General features: G+C 42.6%; 1 protein-coding gene across 1 annotated transcript; it reads right to left on the reverse strand.

The window, feature by feature from the left end:
- Positions 1–478: 478 nt before the first annotated feature.
- Positions 479–22,036, reverse strand: LOC142574477 (protein brambleberry-like). The gene is made up of 12 exons (XM_075683541.1): positions 21,669–22,036; positions 20,370–20,498; positions 18,192–18,353; positions 16,892–17,138; positions 14,931–15,047; positions 14,118–14,297; positions 12,431–12,637; positions 11,422–11,710; positions 9,514–9,608; positions 8,768–8,919; positions 5,900–5,985; positions 479–1,721 (listed from the first exon to the last, which is right to left on the reverse strand). Exons 1-12 carry the CDS (start codon positions 21,906–21,908, stop codon positions 1,595–1,597), a joined length of 2,031 nt encoding a protein of 676 aa, XP_075539656.1. The 5' UTR covers positions 21,909–22,036; the 3' UTR covers positions 479–1,594.
- Between the last annotated feature and the right edge of the window lie 731 nt (positions 22,037–22,767).

Consider the following 22,767-nt stretch of genomic DNA (forward strand, 5'->3'; position numbering starts at 1 on the left):
TGGCGATGAATGATCCGGTTTCAAGCCACATACATCAACGATACATTCTTGGCGTCGATAGCATCACCCGCAATGATGCGACGCTATCAGGAAAAGTGCCAGCAGCAGCGAGCGAATGCCTCGTATGCATCTCGATCCAGCAGGTCACCGAAATTGGAGATCACGCAATATCGAATAGTAAACGTCCGATAAGACAGCTGATGCACGCCATCTTGACACGCCCGCTCTTTGCATACGCGACAGATTTCCTCTAAAGCAGGGTGCGCAGCTGCTAGAATGTACTAGACAACACTAGCGGCTGAGTATGCACCCAACCGCGCTTACAGCCATGGGCAGCCACAGCCAAGACTTACACCTTCACCCCTTCGCGCCCGCTTGATCGAGTTACCGCGATTTCGCTCCCCTACAACTTTTTCCCAATTGTCGCGCGGGAACGTGGCCCTCATGACCCTCCCCCCCTCCCCCAACATCTCTAAACCTCGCACCCTTTATCATCATCATCAGCAGCAGCCTGGTTATGCCCACTGCAGTGCAAAGGCCCCTCCCATACTTCTCCAACTACCCCGGTCATGAACTAATTGTGGCCATGTTGTCCCTGCAAACTTCTTAATCTCATCCGCCCACCTAACTTTCTGCCACCCCCTGCTACGCTTCCCTTACCTTGGAATCCAGTCCGTAACCCTTAATGACCATCGGTTATCTTCCCTCATTACATGTCCTGCCCATGCCCCCCCTCCCCCATTTCTTTGTTTTGATTTCAACTAAGATGTCATTAACTTGCGTTTGTACCCTCACCCAATCTGCTCTTTTCTTATCCCTTAACGTTACAGCCATCATTCTTCTTTCCATAGCTCGTTGCGTCGTCCTCAATTTAAGTAGAACCCTTTTCGTAAGCCTCCAGGCTTCTGCCCCGTTGGCGAGTACGTTTGCAAACAGTCGCTTGTAATTCAATAATTTGACCATCTGCGTCTGCGGAAGTTTCCATTTATTGCCTCGGCATTCCTTTGAGACGGCAGTGAAATTTCGTCATATTGAAATGGCATATAAACACACTTCGGTATATTGAGGTTCTACATGCATAGGGTTCTATGGACAAGAGGTTACTAAAACTTTTGTTATAGCGGCAATTTCATTATATTGAATTTCATTGTATCGAGGTTTAACTGTAGTTCATTCTAAAAGCAGCAGGACAACAGTGCTTTGTGTGAAGGACATAAAATTGGGCAAAAGAATTATTTGACGGGACCCAGAACAATGCCCATTCATGATAAAGTAAAAATTCCTTTGCAATAGCAATAGAAAAATGCCCCTGCATGGACGCCTTTGCACAGATGCATGGATACAATACACTTGTTTAAATATCCATCCGACGGCATTTTTGTACATGCGCAGTGATAAAAGAACAATGGTCATTTTAAAAGCAATAGCATAAACTGTGACCACGCAATATTGTAAATGAAAACCATAGAGTACTACCATGCTTTCAATGATTTTAGGGCCAATGACAGTCAGCGACAGGAAAAGGAGTGACATGTACAGCAAAGCTGAACAACATGACGAATGCTCGTACGGTAAATGTAGACCATACACTTGACTAGCAGTGGTGATGACAGTAATCTTGTCCCTTGAGGCAAGTCCCTTTACAGGGCACGCCGGATTTGTTGAAACCACTACAACGGCGACGAGACCCACTGGATAACACTGATGCATTCGAAGCAAAGCTGGAAGGGAATAAGACATTGTTAGCTATGCAGAGGCAAGTCAGGTTATAAAAGAAAACAATACTTCAGCCATTCCTTCAAATGAACTCATTTACTACAGCACCATTCCCTCATGGTGGAGACCACCATCTTGCTTGAAGTGAACAGTTATAGAGTGTTCGAGGCAGGGGGTTGGTTGAACAACAATGTACCGTGGAGATACGTTGCTGCAAGCAGTTCCTGCCACTGAAACCGTATGGTGTCAGTCTGCTTCTTATATGCATCCATTGGTGGCCTTGGGCGAGGCCAAATTGCAGTGCAAGCAGCAGATGCACACAGTATTTGTACCGCTGGCCGATAGCATAGCTTGGTGCGTTTGTTAAAACATGGCAAGCTAAGGAAAATGAATGTGCAAGCTTTCCTAGCTGTAGAAGCACTGAATGAATGCAAAAAAGTCCCGCGCTATTGTAAGTCAAAGTACAAAGGTTTCGGCAGCATCAAGACTTATGGTTGTTTAATGCAAAGTATTACCCAGCGAAACCAGCAGTGCAGTTTGGCAAACAGTAGTAAAAAAAAAAAAGCTGACTGAATCCTATCGGTCTGCCTGCACACAAATAATGTTGACTGCCTGCCAGTAGTTGCCAAGGGCTGAATTGTACAACACGACATGCTTTTACGCATTACAATTTTTAAGAGTGCATGCAGCAAGAAACAGTGTCCTAAAATATGTCGCTTTAGATTTACCATTCTACCCTTGATCAATTGCAGTTTAGTTGTCAAATAATTACATCTTAATTACACCTTTATTGCTTGTGCAAGTTATGTCGATACAGTATCTATGGTGTCTATGGTATAGTCGTGAAAGCATTTCAACAAAAAATTCTGACCCCCTGGAGATTTTTAGTGTGCATATAAATAAGCACACAAGCACTTGTGAATTTGCTTCCATCAAAATGTGGATGTCATAGCACAGGACATTTAACAAAGCATTGCAATCTGCTTATTTAGTGACTTCACTGATTAGCCATAACATGCACAAGTGTTCCAGGCCAAGTAAAATAATACACAAGCAGCTAGGGAAATAGTTGAACAGGAATACACGAAATACATTATTTTGCAAATGTGCTGACGTGACCCACAGAACAACTTTGGGCAAATACATTTGCTGAAGAACAACTAACATATCAGGTTGTGTGTTAGTTTGCCAACCTTTATCATGCTTCTATTCAACCAGCTTGACGCCAAGCTCAGACTTGTGTACTAACAACGACATAGTGCAAGCACTACCAATTGGCATGTCAACCTTTTTAGAATGACAAACGCGTGAAAACTGCATGTTTTGTACTGAATTGATGGACATACATGCCAACTCGCCCGATTTGTCCAAGAGACCCCCCGATTTCATCCTATCCTTTCAATTATGTGAACATGGCAATAAATCTGAGAAACTGCCCCAACCCCACTGGGAAAAAAAGAATATATGTCATGTAGTAAAGCTGCATCATAATTGCGATTAAGCACTAGGTGGCTAGGCGAAGTCAGGTTTAAATCAACCATTTCTGTGCAGGTACTGTAGAACTAATTCAGACATGCATCAAAGAGTACACGTGAGGCAAAGGTAAAATATGCGACGCGTAATGGCCAGTTTCCTTAAGTAAGCTTCGTCGTATTACAGCTGTGTTATGCATTGAAACATTAAGCGTAGAAAGAGGCCCCACTGTCATAGGACATAAAGCAAGTGTTTCTTAATTACACGTGTGTGCGTGCGCTGCCTCCAGTCACTGTATGAGCACCGAGACTTCTAATAAGTGCAGTGGCAGCCATTCAGAGCTGTTTCTAACGTTAGTGTGGTGATTTGAGCCGTTCCTTCACATGCCTTGCACGCCTCGTGCACTGTATCAGTGTCTAGTATGCATTCCTTAATCACACACACGCACGCGCACACACGCACGCGCACAGTCAGTCAGTCAGTCAGTCAGTCAGTCTTCGGTCACAGTATGGGTGCCAAAACATCTAACTATACTGGCAGCTATTCAGAGCTGTATGTTCCATTATTGTGGCAATTTAAGCCCTTCCTTCACCCGCCTTGTATGCCTCGCAGACCGTTGCTGTAGCCCAGGAACACAGGAGCGAAAATTTTTATATATATATATTCTATATATTTTGAGGTTTTATGTACCAAAACCACGACATGGTTACGAGACACGTCATAGTCTAGGACTCCTGTTTAATTTTTACCACCTGGGGATCTTTACCTTCAACACAGTGCACGGTACCAGAGGCGTTTCTGCGGTTCGCCCCAATCGAAATGCAGCAGCATAAATTTTTCTCTCATTTGTTGTCGCCATCTAGTCTTAGTTGCACTGCACACAGTTGACGAAATAGTACAATCCGCCTTTTCATTTTCCTGTGCTTCCCTCTGCCAAGAAAACGTTTTGGAAGGGTCCTGGGGCTCTCACCTGTTGATTTGTGTACCTGCGCCCACATTGAGTGCGCATACGTTTTTCGTTTCATGGATCACGAAACAATTAATGGATTCTCCGGGGCAGAATGTCATTGCTGGAAGCCATGAAGCATTCAATAACTACTGGTTGAGCAGGCCTGAGTGCACTGTTGTGCAAACAGTGAGGCCACTGAAGCCACGTGGAGCTCCCTTTGCTGGCACGGATGCCTTTGAGTTTGTTGTCACCGATTCCTGCACTTGGAGCTCGCTTTTTGTATTCTTTTTAAGCATTAAAATATTATTTGGACATTTTGCACATTTTTAGGCCGTGTTGTTCTTTCGTGAAAACTGAGCAAGACAGTTGTTTATGCTGCTGTATACCGAATGCACCATCTATTGTTTCCTGTTTGACGCAGAGGTAAACAGTATATCTCTGGAATTGAGAAATGTGTCAGCATATCAACACGTACAGATCCACCCATCTACGTAGCGAATGCGACCGGCAGCTGGGTATGGAGATGTACAGATTTTAGCACAATGCCGTGTCGCCACTTGCCACTTATTGTGTAGGCACCGTGCAAAGTGAAGTGTAGCAGATTTTGATTCACTAAGGACAGAACTGAACTATCAAAACAGCTTCCTTCATCCTAACTGCTTATGTTTAAGTTCATGTCCACCAGTTGCAGGTGCACGAACACGGTGGCACCAGGCTTAACCTTCGCTGAACAGGATCAACATTGGCTCAAACTTCATGTGCACGGCTTGATAGGATTGAAGCTTGTGCACTTCAACTTTGTAGGCAAGTTTTGACTCACTGTAAGCGAGGTTAATTATATATACAAGCGAAGGCACTGTCGCTATCGCGTTGTCCGTTTGATGGCCGAGCGTGCTGATTTTGTCGGTGCCGTCGACAAGAAAGCCTGTTGCAGCGCGAAAACTCGCGCTCGTCGGTTGCATTGTTGTCAGCCTGGTATGATAAAATGCTTTCAATGAGACACCGTACGGAATAGTCGGTCAATCTTCGACACTTGTCTTGTTGGTTTCATATCGACCCAGTGTTACCGCGCCTTAAATGAATATGTGAAGTCAGGCACGCGCTGCCACCACCAGCAAGTGAGCAAGTGTCACGGTTTCAGCACCACGACGATGTCGAGCTACCGGTGAAGTTTCAACACACTACATGGCACGAGTGTTTGCCACAGCACGCGCCCGAGCGCTTATTTTTAAAAAAATTTTCGGGGGACTTTTTGGTGCGCACGACCCTTCCAAAACGTTTCGCGACTAATCTGCTAGAACAGGGTACATGCACTATTGCACCATGAAAAAGGCGGATTGCCCAGCACCCCCATGTTGACGAATGCAGCCTAATACACCTAACAATGCCAGCACTAATATGCGTACCTGACCAATACTACATGCTATATTGGTCTAGCCTGACCCTCCTAGCCTGATAATGACACTCCAATGCAAGTGTTAACAAATGAATGGGCTATTAATTTTTGTATTAGACATTTTGCTAGCATGGCCATGACAGTTCACATTCAGCACTTACTTCAGAACTGCCCACTTCTGGTGACAAGCCCCACTACAAGAATGTCTGTTCTGCATCTCTTGAACGTCTCATACGTGACCGCCTTTGACTACAGGGTACAGTCCACTACAGCGCTTCCAGCCCAATCAAAGTAGCATATCTCAAATATGTTAAAACTGTACAAAAAAAAAAAGAACTTGAGCTGCAACTCGTACTGCAACTCACCTTCTGTCTGGTGAATCCCGAAAGCTGGCACGAGACCCCTTATCAAAGCTGGAGAACAGATGTTGCTTTGCCAAGTGTCCATTCTCCTGGAACAAGTAAAAAAAAAAAAAAAAAAGATGCCAACATTGATCAACCCGGTACAATTTCTTGGCAAAGTTAATACAACTGAACTTGAGGATGCAGTAACAATGGTAACAGCACTGTCGCTGGTTGCATGAAATTTCAGCAGCTGTACGATGCATAACTTACTGTTAAATGCAGAAAGAACAATGCTGAGGCAGATTGAACGACACACAATGTTATGCATTGTCCTTTCTGCCTTTGTCCTCTATCTCCTGCACTGTACAGTGAATTGTGCCATACTAAAAACAAGCTCAAGCATTTAAGCTCATGTAGGATGCACCTGCTGCTGTCGTTGCTAAATTAGACAGCACACAGCTAATGCAGCAAGTGAAGAGCTATATGCACATTATTTATACAGCATTAAAGGAGTGTAGATATGACATTTTCGTCACTCAGCCCCTCTATGCCCCAAAAAGAATAATGGCCAACAGTTAGAATGACCAAGATAATTTAGTACTGAATACGTTTTATAAACCAATTAAAAGTTTGGTACCCAGAAGGTAGATGCATCATGGCACATTGGCTTGCTCCACACCTGCAATTGCCATGCACCAGCACAGCCAGAAGAAACACATACGGTCTTCAATTGTTCTTTGCATAGGTCAGCAGAAATACTCACTTGTCACCAATATTTTTGGAGGCTGTGTACTCGCTCACATGCATACGCCACTCACACTTGCCGACAGTCACTCATGTCCACTCAAAATCATGGTCGCAGACTTTCTTTCATCATCATCAGTAGCAGCAGCCTATTTTATGTCCACTGGAGGATGAAGGCCTCTCCCTGCGATCTCCAATTACCCCTGTCCTGCACCAACAGATTCCAACTAGTGCCCACGAACTTCCAAAGTTCATTCGCCCCGCCTAGTCTTCTGCCGTTCACAACTGCGCTTCCCTTATCTTGGCACCCATTCAGTAACCATAATGGACCACCGGTTATCTAACCTATGCATTACATGACCTGCCCAGCTCTATTTCTTTCTCTTAATGTCAATTGAATTTCGGCTATCCCAGTTTTCTCTCTGATCTACACTGCTCTCTCCCTGTCTCTTAGTTATGCCTAACATTCTTCTTTCCATCGCTCTTTGCCAGTCCTTAACTTGTTTTTGAGCTTCTTCGTCAGTCTCCAAATTTCTGCCTCATATGTCAGCACCAGTAGAATGCATTGATTGTACACCTTTTTTTTAATGATAATGGTAAGCTTCCACTCAGGAGCTGACAGTCTACTGAATGCGCTCCAACTCATTTTTATTCTTCTGTAAGTTTCCTTCTCATGATTAGGGTCCCCTGCGAGTAATTGACATAGGTAAACATACTCCTTCACAGACTCTAGAGGCTGACTGGTGATCCTGAACTCTTGTTTCTTTACCCGGCTATTCATCATTATTTTTGTCTTCTGCATATTAATCTTCAACCCCACTCTTGCATTCTCTCTGTTAAGGTCCTCAATCATTTGTTGTAACTTGTCCCCAGTGTTGCTGAATAGAACAATGCAATCGGCGAACCGGAGGTTGCCGAGATATTCGCCGTCGATCTTTACTCCTAAGCCTTCCCAGTTTAATAGCTTGAATACTTCTTCTAAGCATGCAGTGAATAGCATTATTGGAGAGATTGTGTCTCCCTGTCTGACCCCTTTCTTTATAGGTACCTTCCTGCTTTTCTTGTGTAGAATTAAGGTAGCTGCAGAACCTCTGTAGATATTTTCCAAGGTCTTTACATAAGCATTTTGTACTCCTTGATTACATAATGCCTCTATGACTGCTAGTATCTGTGCAGAGTCTAATGCCCTTTTCGCAATCTATGAAAGCCATATAGAGAGGCTTATTGTAATCTGCGGATTGCTCGATAACCTGATTGATGACATGGATGTGATCCATTGTAAGGTATCCCTTCCTGAAGCCAGCCTGTTCCCTTTATTGACTAAAGTCCAGTGTTGCCCTTATTCTATTGGAGATTATCTTGATCAATATTTTATATAATATTGGAAGCTAATGGGCCTATAGTTTTGGAATTTTTCAATGCCTCCCTTTTTGTGGATTAGTATGTTTTATTATTATTAGTAGTATAATGACTTTCTTTCATACTTACCTCACCTACATTAACCAACATTTATTCCTGTTCACACTCGCGTCCTATTCATATCCTTAGTCCCTCACTAACACTCCATCTCAAGCCTGTGAAATGAGTTTGTAGTGAGCATGAGTGCTCATGAGTAAGTATATCAAAATATTTTCTTTTATTACCAAAATCTTAACTAGCCTTGTAGCTACAAGACATTCGCAAGTTTTGTTGTGTCACAGCTTGATAATTTTAAAGCCAAGTCCAATATTTCAATTTGATACTGAGGCCAGTCTCGAGATATCTTGCAAGCGCACCTCCCACCATTGACAGTCGATACTGTGGGCATTTATTGTGCACTTCATCATCCGTACATTATCATCATCATGTGTATGCTCCTCTTCTTCATTGTGCGGGTATTCGCATCATCATAGTGGACTGGGCCGAGGGTCCTTCGCTGCATCTCTCAGGCTCAATAAAGGTCGACCCTTAACTATGACGTCACAATACATGTATATAACATTGAAAATATGTGTTGTACTTCTTTAACGAAAGACAAATCAGCTGAGTGATCAAGCATACTGATGAAGGCATAAAACTCGCCTTTCTGGATGTCTGCAACAAGGGGTCTACTGGGCTGGCCACGGGAGTTGAAGTGGCGGGAACTATGTCTGGCATAGTACCAACCTCAGCATTTCTCAGCAGCCAGCGTGACACATTGGCACTGCTGCTGTCTTCCTCAGTGTCGCTGACAGGAGGCGTCGACTGCCGTTCTTCGAGCAGTGGCGTGCTGCTTCGCGACCCTGTAGCAGACACTCGGCTGCAATGTCTTGAGGAACCTGTTGAAGGGTTGAATGAGAGAAGATTACAACTAGTGCTGTCTGGATTCTGAATCAAGGTATGCATATACGAGTTAGCTACGAGAGTAGCCTTTATGTAGTACACAGTATAGGCAGTAAAAGTCTAATACACCAATATACAATTCTAATGACTAAACAATTCACTTAACATTTCTACAAGCAAACTGCGCTGTACAACAGTCAAAATTCATGCCAAGGGTGGTGATACCTTAATTACAATTTATAATTTTTTGACGAGAGGTCTGAGTTTCAAATGTAAATTGTTTTCATATTTAAACAACAATGTGAAATGGCTTCAACAGATATTTGAAGCATAACTGACTTTTTTTTTTTAGCTGATCGCATGCTAGTAGAACATCATTTATAGTTATGACTGCAACTTCTTTCATATATCTAGCAAGACATGGTGACCATTTCCTAACTATATTCACACTAACTCCTGCCCCATATCAGGATGAGCTGTTAAACACCTTGTTATATTGAGAAAGCTAAACGATTTCTCAACTGCCATGTGCATAATTGTAAGCAATGTGAAGTTTATCAACAATTGTCAGTTACAGCAAATTGACTTACTTCTCTGCACACCATCGTTCAGTGGTGTCGCGGCACCTGACACGCGGCACTTGTCTTCATGCCTTGTACTGTCCTTGGTATACATTGCCTCACTTCTAAAAGCACGAAAGAAGGCGACAGGTTGCAGAATGCATACTCTCAATGCTGCACAGAAATGTAGCAGTCACATGTAAAGTCTTGGTCACAAGTACACAGGACATTGTTTGCATGAATGCATTGAAACTTTGCACTTTACAGAGTGTCTTGTACTGGAACCCCAATATAATGAATTATCAAATATAAAGTGAATAAATATTTCTACCCGACATCAGTGTGCAGCAAGCATACACTTATAAAGAATATCGAATATAATGAATGCATTTTTGTGTCAAACTCAATGTTGTTTTAATGAAGTTCAACTGTACGAATAAAAAATCCACAATGCAAAGCCCCGTCTCTCGCATGGGTAAAGTCAAGTGAATCTTAATATTTTGCAATAAAAGCATCTACCTGAGAAGATGATGGGAGAGAGTGTACTATCACGATGGAGTGAAACATGAACAGAGACAGTGAGGCTGTCTGTACATGTTGCACCATGTAACCATGGCCACTATAAGCTCTGCACATCTGCAGCTGACTTATGGTGTGCACAACTTTGCGTCCCAATCCCATCTTTATCTTGGCTCACCTTATCGTTGCATTCCATGCCGCCAGAGCCCTGCAAGCCTCTACTTTTCTGCAATGTCTCTGTTCACTTGCATCCACCAACCGGAATTGTAGGAAAGAAGGGACTTGCAGCGTTCCAGCGGCATGATATCAAAATACTGATAAGGTGAGCGAAGGTCAAGATGAGAGGAGACGATAAGTTGTATACTGTTACTGCTTTTTAGTTTTAGCTAGAGTTAAATGGAAGTACCACATTGAGGTGTCACGGTGGCACTCGCGCAGTTGCCAAATCCATGCATGGGCTTCACCTGCGAGTTGGTTATACTAACTATGCACCTACCAGTAAAATGTAGGCTTGCTTATTCAAAGTACAAACGAAGATAGAGAGGGCACTAGTGATTTGCATTATACAAGATGCTTCGACACTTACCAGTATATTCTAGGGTGTAGAGGGCTTCAACCTTCACTTTAAAATATTACAAGCAGCAAACAAATGTCACATACCATATTTTCACATTTATAATCCACACCCCTAATTACAACAGCTCGAAAAGAATAAAAAAACATATCCCCGCTTATAATACGTGGAAGTAACTGCATACAACACTCCTCAAATCTTTCCAAGAACAGTCTCCATTCACAGATGCACGACTCGTCTACGTCATATCTTCGGCCAGCGACTCTGTTGTGCCATTCTTCGGCGATGATGACAAAGCTGGATTCATATGTATGACGTTATCGCGGTCGTTATCAGTCACATAATATCCGACGTGAATCGGATCACTTCGCAGCTAGCACTCGCACGACAGCGGATGACAGCGGATGACAGCATGGACGGTGAAGCTCTCACATCAACACGGGAGCAAACGCAACCAAGCCGAAAATCCGAATGGTGTTCTGGCTCACTGCTGTATCGCGAAGCCCTTTGTGCAGACTGAGGGAGGGCCGCGGGAATGATGACATACGAGTTTGCCGGCATGGCATACGCTATATTCACCAACTACTAAACGCAAAATGGCGACTCGTAAAGGGGAGGAGAATGGGCAAACGTGAAAGAGGTGAGAGGGGATCTTCAACATGCAGGGGTGGGGAAGATGCGGGGTTCCCTAGGAGATAATGAAACTTTGTATGGTGAAGAACCTTGCCTTGAGGTGCGTCTTCACGGCAGCGCATGCCACACTGCCGTGAAGACACACTTCATGGCGAAATTCGCATATAATCTGCGCTGCAACTTTAGCGTTAAGTTTGTTGAAATTTTGTTGCAGATTATACGCACAAAATACGCTAAGTACTCTGAAGTTAACATATAACACTATGCAACAGTGAGAATGGCGTTGATACCCATAAATATCAGCTTTGCAAAAAAGAAAAGAAAAAAGGAAACAGTGCCACAGATAGAGGAAAGATGGTACACTGTAGAAAAAGACTTGCCTGGACATGGTAAAGCCATTTGCAGTCCTGGACAAATTCTCATCAGGCCTTGCATCCAGAGCAGGAAGCCAAGAGGAGCGGCGCCGACAGAACCCTCGAATGGCATGGCATGCCATGTCCCCTGGTCAACGTATAAATTAGGCGGAGGCTCCAGAATTAAGTGTATATTGACACTGCTCTGCAACAAACACCAGGTAGCGTCTTTCTTTCTTTTTTAATGAAATACCTGTTGTCGCCTTTTCCTTTTTTCATTATCACGTGGCAATGTACAATATAAAGGTTAGGTGAAATAATTCTGCAGCTAAGACAACCATAAACACTAACACAGTTGAACATGTTAACAGCACTCAATCCACCTTAGCTGAAATGTGCATGAAAGTGCCTATGTGACAGGGGGCACATAATATATTTCAGTTTATAGAATGATCTACAATTAAATTCATTAATTTCATAAATTTATAAATTAACTTATAAATTCATTATAGGGTTTAATGTTCCAAAAGTGCATAGCAGTCTTCATTTTGCCAGGCGCTGCTACTTGGGACGCCTGAGTGGGTGGCTATGAATTATTTTGACAAATGGGTCTTTGCTTCGACATTCCTTGCAAAGCACAATGCACAAGAAATTTTTCGTTCCACCCCCATTGGAGTGTGATTGCCACAGCTGCAAGTCCAACCTCATACTGAGCAGCACAAAGCCGCAGTGACTGAGCCACAATGGCAGGCAGCTAGCTCGACTTGGTGTCTCTTAATTTGGGATGTTATTAGCCATACTGGTCCAGTAGCAGTTCAAAAGGTGTCAGCACATAAAAAAACAGAAGAGCATGGTGCAATGCACGCACCTGCGAGGAAGATGGCCAGCAAGACAGTGAGAGGCCCAAAGTCTAGGCCACAACTTTCCCGAATGCTGGCAACCGCGTTGACAGGCACGCTGAAGAGTAGGAACACTCGCGACGCCATCGGGAACTGGAGGAACGCAGCGAGAAACATGGCCACCAGAAGGTAGCCACAATGCAGGACGCAGCAGTATATGGCACTTAGCTGGTCACCTATAGAGAAAGAAAAACGAAACATCGCGCAGATCCCACAAACAATAGGAGTGGTACAAGCAGAACTTTTGCACACACTGCACCACTGCAGCCATCCGAGCTTTGCTGCATCACATCAACTTCAATGTCTGCCCTCCACTACCATGGGCCGATTACATCGCTGCATGTGCCAACCGATGGGTATGGGCAGCCAGCACCTCTCCTTGCTTCTCTCAGTGCTACACGTTACCCTCCTGCCCCCCCCCCCCCCTCTCCACCTCCTCAAAACCCACACCCTTATTGAACAGAAGTGCCATTTGTATTTTGTGACGAAAAGTTGCAAGGAAGACTAGGCAGCTTGACGAGAACCTGGTCACCTCGCACGAAGTGCAGCACTAAATCTGTTAAATGTGAGAATACAAGCACACTTCACTACCGAATGCAACTGAACATAACACATACACATGCATACACACAATACAAGTTGTATGTACATATAATATAATGCCTCGTGGAGATAAACACACAGACACCACAAGCCAGTTACAGTAACAACATTCTACCAATAATTTGCAATATCTTGTAAGGGTAACCACTCTCTGCGGTCTTAGAAATAAGGTAAACTGAGTGAGTTGGTATGTATTCATGTAGAACTTTTCAGCATGAAAATTATACAAGGACGAAAGGACAGGTCGTGTGGTATCTCTTCCATCGTTGTATAATGTTCCTACTTAAAAGTTCTCCACAATTCAACCTATACCATTGACCACATCATTCAGATCAGTTGGACACTACAAAGAAAGCTTTGCATTAATAAACCGTGAAATTTGCACTGTGGGCATTTACAATGAATGCTAACGTGCTAAAACAATAGAGAAGCTTAACGTTTGTAAAGAAATAGGCATAATTACTAGAAAAAAGAGCAGAAGACTACATTTACACTTCTACTGCTGTTCTTGACCGCTTGCCCTACTGAAAAATAATGTTTGCCAGGTACCTATGTTGAAAACTTTATTTCATATAGAAAACAGCATTGGTCAGGCAGCACATTTCTTCTAAATTTATATACGATGTGGGCTGAGCCACGCTGCTCCCAGCACGTAACCTTGCCGATAATGCTCATCTGCCTGAAAAAAGCACTGCATTGCTAGACATCTGTTTGTTCAAGGTTATCAGATCTCAGGTCTGCACAGTCCAAAGCATTTCCACCAACATCCCCAGAAAACTTCAGGAGAATGGCATCAAACTGGTCAGTGCAAGACCAGCTGAGCAAATGCATTTAACTTCTTTATTGCTAAAAAAAATATGTGAACTTATCTACGATTAACTTTTTGGTTCTCGATTGAACTTTTTGGTTGGAAGGCTCTCAATTTCAACAACATGTGGTCCTCCAGTGTGGTTCAAATGTAAGTACAACAAACTTATGTTTTATCATCGGAGCACCTAGACTCAATCCGTATCGAACAGTAAAGAACAATGGGAAGGAAATAAAAATGCCAACCTGTGCTGTGCAGGAGCCGCACCAACCAACCAAATTTGCTGTCGACATCTTTTCGCATCGTGTCTATCACTTCCTGGACATAACCAATGCTGGCGTTGATCTTGCCAAGATTGCTCAGAGTCTCCTCAAAGCGCACGGCAGCAGTTTCTTGTCGACTAAGCACCACTTGAGCTGTTTGTTCTGAAATGTACAAAAAAGCTGGCTACATGACGCTGGTACAATACCAGCAGAATGTAAATGTATTGCACTAGCAAAAAAGCAACAATGTTTTCCACAAATTGCTGATGTGAGCTGCACAAACATGCTAGCATTAGGACTCTGAAGCTAACACCATGCTTTTCTTTAAGCCCTCCATTCAGAAAAAAAAAAAAAAGAAGATTGATTCATGCGGCTTAACATTTCAAACATTTCAAAGCGAAATGCACAGGCTAACGAAAATCTTGCAGTGGAGGTCTGCATATTCTGAATAAGAGGCAGAATAACTGAGCATATTTGCATTTGGCACCCTATGAAATGCGAATGCCACAGCTGGAAATAGCCCCCATGACTTTGTGCTCAATTGCACAACGCCATATCCGTGGGGCCGCCACAGAAAATTTAAATGAACAGGCATGGCCCTCTTCAATGCACACTATTGTGCTGGCAATACTTGTTGACATCTTTTACAGGACATGCTGTGCCATGACAGAGCAAGTAACACCAAACGAAGATCTCAATCCATGAAAATGAAGCAATTCCATAAGGGTAGATTGTTGCATGCATCACTGAAATCGGCACACAAAAATATACTAGCGGTAGTAAAGTAATGCATACCTAGTCTTTCTTGCAAGAACTTGGCATAATTCTGGACAGCTGATAAGTCTTTCAGCAGTTCTCGATGATTCACTTGCCGCTGCTGTTCATTGGAGAGCATCATAGTGCTAGCAGCATCTATTTCAAAAATCAATGTAAGATAGGCATGTCAGAAATATGAAAAGTAAAGAAGCATCCGCTGTAGGCTTTATTTTGTTTCTGAAGTTGAAAAGTTAAAGTATAAGATTTTAACTATATAAAATTAAGCACACGACAATAGTAGATTGCTTGAGGAAAATATTAATGCAGGAAGGAGTGTTACAGAGTGAAATGCTAGCTTTATGATAATGGTAGAGAATAGGGGGCATGAAAGGTGGTAGCACAAATCCTTGCGAGTGTAGTGCAGGATTATGGCGATATGTTGTGAAACACGTTCAGACAGGAATGTTTTGAGCAAGGTGAGAGAGACATTAAGTTTCAAAAGTTCATTTCTGTTACACTTGACGTTCTGTAATAGTTGTTCAGACCAAAAATAACTGAGTGATGTTTGTTCTGCTTGTAGTTGATAAATGCAGTGTGATGCGGAGTTAAGGTCGAACAGATGTAGCAAGATGTCGAACCAAAACTAAGCTAAAACATTACTTTGCATGAACTGGAACATAAGAAGTTTTCATTTGGAAACTAGAATGTAGAATGTTTCATCTATGTACTGCTTGCACTTCTTGCACTCAACAAGGCTACCCAATTTGCCAATATACATGTAGGCATACTGTCATTTTACAAGCAGCAGCACTTCCAGTTTCCAATGAGGGTCTCTGGGAGCCAGGGTTGTTAGTGGTATAATACACTAGCGAGACTTTGAAATGAATGAACGTCAAATAGTTCTTCAGTAGCGGGAGGTCTATATAATGGTCGAGATGAATAAGTGCTTCCTAGCTGAGCAGTTACATTTGGTCGCACTGTTACAACAACTGAAGTAGTAGCAATAGAAATGAAATTCATTAAGGGAAACTGAAATTACTTTTTAAAACATTCCTTCTGACATGCGGTTACACAATGACTTCATATCTTTTTCCAAGTGCTTGATGCATGAAGAACAGCAAGCATTAATTTTCTTTCCATGCAGCTCAGGAGCACCACCAAGTTTTTTCAGAATAAATTTGTGCTGTTTTCTTGTAATTATAAGTTCTCAAAACAAACTGGTTCAAATTGTATTTATTGCCCCAGAGTTAAACCAGAAATTAACCATTTTAGCTGAACCAAAACGGCAAAGGTTTTGGTTCAACACTGGGTATGCAGTATATATAAACTCATGGCTAGGAACCACAGTGCTATGACAATAATATTAGAAAGGAAATTTGGAGGATGCTTAAGCTTCGCCTTTAAGAGTGGAACTCTATAGTATACCAAGATCGCCGAGTGTTTCTCACACTTCCTGCCAACTTCAGCTGATGTAACCGTAATGTTTACTGAGAAACGATGGCACCGAACACTATGCACGAAGGAGAGCTTTCTCGTAGAAATGCAGCCTTTTCCGTGGGCCACAATGCGGCGGAAGCGAGTACCATCCAGAGGTTTTGCAAGGAACTGGTCATGCTGCTCCGTGGCCTCGAAGATCCGGCGCACACAAATCGCGAACATTGTGGCCGGTCTATGAATGGTACAAACGCTGGAAAGGGGTTTGAGTTTCTGTGTAACAGAGTTACGTTTTCTCACATATTCAAATTACAATCCAATGCTATCATGTCTGTAGGTCATGCATAAGTCGTACTTTACGATTTTTCAGATGTATTTTACTTTGAGATATTCTATTAGTTCAGTAACTTCCTTGTGCTACATGGACAGCCTACGTGGTTGGGTAAGCGTGGGTGGGTTTGCTTGGTACACCGATTTTTGCTGAAACGATGGTTGACGCGGGATGCCGACATCGGATTTTCTGCGACACGGAGCCCTTAACATTGTCATGTTAAAAGCTGTCTCACCGAGCTTCTTGCGAATGGTGTTGGTCATCTGAGCAAGCTCCCTTTGGCCAGCAGCAATGAGAGCTTTCTCAAGCATCAGTTCCTTCAGGTTTTCTGCCACAAAGTGCTGCACACTCTGCTGTGAGGTCTTCAGCTTCTCCTGTTGCTGCATCAGAGCTTTCTGGCCCGAGGACATGGTCTCCAGCGTCTGGCTCGTCAAAGCACTCACTTTCTTCTGCTCCTGCTCCAGCTGATCCATTGCTTTCACCTTTTGAAGGACAAAAGTGCAGAGAAAAGAACAGTAGGTCCCTTCATTCTGCTCGCTTTGACCAAACTCTTGGTGCGTTTGAATAAAAAAATTTCCTGAACAAATTGCATATTTGAGAAAAGCGAGCTTCATATATTAAATGAAATATTGAATATTATTATCTATTTTCTAAGCAAAGTGAAATATAGAAATTGTGTGGCATTTGTTTAGTACAAGGCCTACATTTGATACATCTTGACGTTTGGTCAGCTGATGAACTTATAAATTACAATTGAAATGCGATTGTACCCAGCATACCATTACAATGACAATGAAACACTTGGAGCAGCATACACCGAAATGCACTTAAAGTGCTTTAGTTGTTGAAGGAAAGTGCAATATGCTACAGCAGTGCAGATCAGTTTAAAGGGATCCAAACACGTTGAGAAGGTCCAAGTAAAAATATTTACCTGAATTTAGAAAACACATTCATAAGCTGCCTAAAGCAGGGCCAGATTTTTTATTGAATGACCGGGAATTATGGAGCAGAAGTTAGCAACTCTGCAGCTCCCCTCTTGCATTAGTCTCCCTCCATGTAGACTCCAACAAATATTGTTGTCACCTATATTCTGACAGGAACAGAAACTTCAAACAGTGAATACTGCAAATTATTATGCGAGTATCATATTCATACCCAAGATATTCAAATCTTTTGTGCACCCCTACCAAACGTTTGTTTGCAAATGCAGCATTATCAAAATAACAAGGCGTAGCTACCAAAAACACATTCTTGCCTGAGCAATCACTCAAAGTAATGTCAATCGCTGCAACTTTGGATTGAAGACTACCGATTACAATGTTAGGTGTTACCTAACCTTGTATTATCATTACAGTCAGTTATCATTAGGACAGTGTGAAAACTCACCCTGGACACATTTACACAGCAAATCAAATCGTTTGACCCTGCACCAGGGTGTCACAGAAGCATGTGCAAACAGCTTTACAAATGTCTTTACTTGCAGCCCAGAGTTGTCAACACGGCAGCATCCATCTAATGAATACAACAGTTCATACCTGTTGGTCAGTGGTCCAAACCAACTTGTTGACAGTCATTTCAGTCTTGGCGTAAAACTGCTGCTGCCGGGTGCTGTAGCAGACTGCCCTGGCACGGTTGCTGATCAGGTGGTAGGTGTTCCAAGTGTGCTGATCCATGCCTTGTGTGCATTGCCGTAAAGACTGAAAAAGGAATGCATTGCTCCTGCAAAACTACTTTTGTTGATTGCATATAGCAGTTTTAACGCATTATAGAACTAAGCAGGTGCATAGATGGTGTGCCTTAACACTCGCTTTTGCAAGACGGGTACCCAAAGAATGAAATGTACAGCTGTCATGTTTGAAGAGTTGAACCTACCGTAAAGCTGAAGTGAACACAGCCCAATTACCACAGCTGTCCCTGCCCTATTTTATTGAAATTTTAACCCATACCATCTTGAACTGCAGTGCAGAACTGAGCGACTGTTTTCTCCCTCATGTTCACAACTATCACAAGCCTAGAAAAGAGGGAAAGGAGGCTAAATGTGGGAGGTCAGATCTATGTTATTTTTACAAAAGAAGCAAAAGTGAAAAGATGACATGAACAGGTGGAGCACGTTATAATTAATAAATTGCACACACAAGAAAGACTGTGGAAGAGCATTGAATAAATTCTAGATTATGCCTTCAGCAGTTAAACAGTGCTTTGGTAGTGCAACTCTAGGGAAAATTCCAACAGAAGTTTCTATTGTAAATATACAAGAATTATAGGTCCAACAGCAAGACGTACAGGTCTCAGATTTCTGCCAGTCCTGTAGCTTCTGATACAGGGCAATACAATGTTCTACAAGACAAATAAAATGCTTTATAGGTCCCAATAAATGCAATAAAGTAGTTATCATGATATAAACTTCCATTGCTCGGCAAAAACCCAGCCGAGCAGACGCACCAAAACATTGAGAATGAAAGCACAGAAGGCTTCACTTTAATAAAGGAATTATGCATGCTAAGCTGTATATTTCTTGCACTGAGGAAATTTAGGTACAGTTTGTTGTTGCACTGCATCACTTCATAGAGAACCGAGCTGGCTGCCAGCACATATGTAGGGGTAATATAGATGTGGCTATATATAGGCCACAATCCATTATACGAGTGCCATCCTGTGCATGAGCTATCTTGCAAGACAGCAGCAGAAAATACAGTCAGCAAAGTAAAATGAACAGTTAATGCACCTTTGTTGGTACACAGCACCTACACCAATACACTCATAGGCTAATAGAACAATTCAGGCTGTCAATATATCAGGTCTACTGTTTCATAGACCAATACCAGTTATTTGTTTTATCAGTGTATCAGGTCTATCATTTTGTAATCCAACAGGATTACATCAATAAACTTTCTCAATTGGAAGTATTCCTAGCGAACAGTGGATTCTTTTGGATGTGCAAGTTAGACAACTTTGATTAGTGCCATCAGCCTGATAAAAAACATTTTAAAATTAAGGAGAATGGGTGCGATGTCAAAACAATGTTTTGCGACAGACCAAATACTATCACAAGCCTATATTTTGTAAAATTGGACTATCGTTAGAGAAACAAGGATAAAAAAAATGGAAGGTGATTTAACCTCTAGCTGTAGTCGATGAAAGACAACTGGGCGAGTCGTGGGTGAGAATGGGGTGGAGTCGCAGCACATGGCACTATCAAGTCACTCCTAGCATGAAGGGAGTAGGAAGAGTACGAGACTGCCTAAACTTTTTATCTTTGTGATCGACCCATATTTTTTTTAACTGCACGTGCCCACGAAAATGGCTTTACGCTTCACCATCTCCAGGATAGGCCCATGAAAAAGGTTAAAAAGTGACATACATGATACGGAAAAACAGCCGCAACTCACCAAGGCCCATAATGCATTGTTTTCAAAAACCTCTTGTCAGCTAGGAAGTAGACACAACAATAAAAGCAGTCAGCTCCATTTAACCTGTCAAGGGACTATTCAAAGCACAAGCCACGAAATTTCTAGTTTCAATTTGCCTGACACTGACAAAGTGCGGCTTTGTCATTATAGGTTTCATTGCTGTAAGAAATCTTCATATTCTCTAACACCGGACAGTTGGCTAATTCATAGACAACCAGCTATATTTATAACTTGAAAATTATATGCTAATAGCGCAATGTTATCATTTAAAGCAATTGATTGCGCCAAAGGAAATACTCTTACCATTTCGTCCGTACAAGGAAATGTAGGCCGCCCTTCAACAGCTGACTGACAGTTCAGCAGCTTTACACTCAGCTTCCCAAGGTCCTCCTCGTTGAGCTGCGAGCATGATGATGTCAAACCAAGCAGCACCTGTAATGAACAAGATTGAAACAAATGTGTACTGATCCAATAACAATTATCCTTGCTTGTTCAATACACCTTTTTATAAGTAGAGTGAAATTTAGTATCAGCCTTAGCTTTTCTTGTCAAATACAAATAGACCTATCAGACTAGAAGCAGACAGAACTTAGTAGATGTTAATGTGCTGTACGTAACATGTGTTGATTAGCGAAGTGATATACCAACATATATAACGCTTGTTTGCATTAGTCAGTTCCTGGCACTAGTACATTTATATTTGACATTTGTCAAATATAACAATGATGATTAAGCTTTCCTCTTTATATCAGGTCGCCAAACGTGGAGAGCACAGCATAGCATAGCCACAACACACACACACACGAAGAAAAAAAAAACCCGCGCAAAAAAAAAAGAAACCTATTGGCATTACTTTTCTCACCAATTTCCTCCATTTCCTCACTGAAATCTCCCACAATGAGCTTTTCAAAGTGCTGCTTAAGTTTCTGAATGTCCAGTCTCAAACACACACGTTATTGTTCATATCTCCCTGAGCCCCTGTCCACAAATAAACTACTGTCAATGCCACATCATAACCAGATACGTGATCATGCCAACAACCACGTGTTCTTGGCAATAGGATCATATTTGTGCCAACCAAGCTCTATCCATGGCCATACGTGTTGTGAGGAGCGCATGCGCTCCTAAATTTTAGCGCACCAGTGCCCAGTCAGGTGAGAAGCTGGACAAATGTGCCTCAAGCTGAGCGGTTAATTTGCCGACACGAAATAGCAACTTGGGGTTGTGAAAACTATTCCCTTCACATGCTAACCTTCGTTTCGGCGCTGCTGTTGGCACGCAAAGCCTCAGTGCTGGCTGCTCACAGCGAAATTTCCTGATCTCTTCGTCGCGTCACTTTTATCCGGCGTGAAGAAAATGCAAGCAAACTAGACAGTCGCAAGAGGGTAGCATAGAGTATCCCGATCAGAATTTATCTTTCACTGGCTGCTTCGGAGGAATCCGACTGGTTACCGCTAACCGTTTATGGTGTTTTCTTACGAGTACACAGCAAATGACTTTGATGAGGACACAAAATTTAAAAGCACCACATTACAATACTGCTCTACAGGTTATACGGAACGGAAAACTAAGACTTAAAGACATATTGTAAACGTGACTCACCTTGTGGTGGCATACGTCCAATGTCGACAGTTGAAGGCCATACTTTTTTCCTTCCTTAAGGAATTCTTCATCAGCCGTTTTCATTTCAAAAGGAACAACGGCGACCGTCCCGTCCTTGGTAAAGTCCTTCGCGTCGGCTTCCGAGTTAGTCACAGGCACAGGCTTGGTCGCAAACCAACCAAAGAAGCAGTTGGCAGGAGCCAAGGCCGTTAAAAAAAACAATACCGCAGAAGGGCGCATGGTGTACGAATTGGGCCTTGTTGGTAATGCAACGCCGCTTAGCAGGTCTTAACGTGTCAGTGTCTACGTCAGGGGTTTCCTGTCAAGTACCAGCAAGCATTCTAATCAGAACAAAACTTCAAGCAGCTTTTACAGCTTTTAAAGGTCCCGGAAGCAGGTGATTGGTTGACTTCTTGATGATGATATATGCTTCATAAAAACATTTAAAAATAATTTTTATCCAGCTTGTTCTTCGTCAATTCATTTACACTCGCATTAAAATTGAAAGCTAGTGCTTTAATCTAGGTGTACGCTTTTAAGGACCTTTTACCAATCTAAACTGTAAGCTCGTGCATGGTTCTTGTTTCGGGGCGCTCTTAGGACCGCACGCTTCCATGGCCCGCTTTTGCTTCATCCGCATTGTGCATCTTAAAACTTTCTGCCTGAAAAAATTGTTGCCAAGTAATTCTTGATTGTGCGGTAAGATGTAGTTGCAAGCAAAAATACGCCTAGCGACGGCTCCCCCCCACCAACCACCGAGTAACAAAGTCCAAGCTCGAAGGCCATGCTTTTGCTTACAGCATGGAAAATATCACAAAATGGTGGCGTTTTATGACACAGATTGTTCAGTGTTAGCACTGAACAATCAGATTGGAATTCAGATTGGCACTGTTACTTGTCTGGTTTGTCAAGAAAAAAAAGTTCGAATTCACCTTCATCTGCGCCTTCTAACACGAGGAGATAATAACAATTCGCTTTCGTTGCCGACGAAAGCACTGCTTCGTACCGGTATCTTTTGCTCCTTGGAGAGGCCGGCTCCTCGCAATTGGCTAGTATATGTAGGGAGCAACATTTTGCTCTATGCAATGTCATATGGCTA

The sequence above is a fragment of the Dermacentor variabilis genome, chromosome 3 (genome assembly GCF_050947875.1).
Source record: "Dermacentor variabilis isolate Ectoservices chromosome 3, ASM5094787v1, whole genome shotgun sequence".
NCBI lineage: Eukaryota > Metazoa > Arthropoda > Arachnida > Ixodida > Ixodidae > Dermacentor > Dermacentor variabilis.

Bases quoted from the DNA above. Each gene is read 5' to 3' on its own strand.
- LOC142574477 (XM_075683541.1), bottom strand. From the start codon at position 21,908: ATGCGCCCTTCTGCGGTATTGTTTTTTTTAACGGCCTTGGCTCCTGCC. The intron at 15,048-16,891 runs GTGAGACAGCTT...TTTTTGAAATAG, and splicing joins CACCATTCGCAAGAAGCTCG to ATGCTGCTAGCACTATGATG. The intron at 12,638-14,117 runs GTTGGCATTTTT...CTTTCTCTATAG, and splicing joins GCGGCTCCTGCACAGCACAG to GTGACCAGCTAAGTGCCATA.